The sequence below is a fragment of the Plasmodium reichenowi genome, assembly GCF_001601855.1.
Source record: "Plasmodium reichenowi strain SY57 chromosome Unknown, whole genome shotgun sequence".
Classification (NCBI taxonomy): Eukaryota; Apicomplexa; class Aconoidasida; order Haemosporida; family Plasmodiidae; genus Plasmodium; species Plasmodium reichenowi.
This window is the reverse complement of record NW_017962397.1, coordinates 1-300: the sequence shown is the minus strand read 5'-3', so window position 1 is coordinate 300 and position 300 is coordinate 1. Positions and strand designations below refer to the sequence as shown.

The window sequence follows — 300 nt, the reverse complement described above, 5'->3', positions numbered from 1 at the left end:
TAAAATTGGAGATCCAATACAATTTGAGAGAGTCGGATTTTTTACAAAAGATAAAGACACAACAAATGAATTACCGGTTTTTAATTTAACGGTACCTTTAGTTGATAATACCATGTTAAAAAAAAAAAAAGAAGACCTACTACAAAAGGAATTGGATAAATTGAAGAGAGAAAAAATTGCTGCCGAGCGAAAATTAAAGAAGGAGCAAAAAAAAATAAGGGAGCAAAAGAAGAAAGAACAAAATCGAAACAATTAAAACATTCACATGATATATATATATATATAATATGTGATCATATT

General features: G+C 27.0%; 1 protein-coding gene across 1 annotated transcript; it reads left to right on the top strand.

Moving 5' to 3' along the window:
• On the top strand, positions 1-256 carry PRSY57_0019700B (glutamine--tRNA ligase, putative; the record flags this gene model as incomplete). Its single annotated transcript, XM_020114267.1, has 1 exon — positions 1-256. A coding segment is annotated over one exon (256 nt), but the record flags the coding sequence as incomplete, so codon positions are not given.
• Between the last annotated feature and the right edge of the window lie 44 nt (positions 257-300).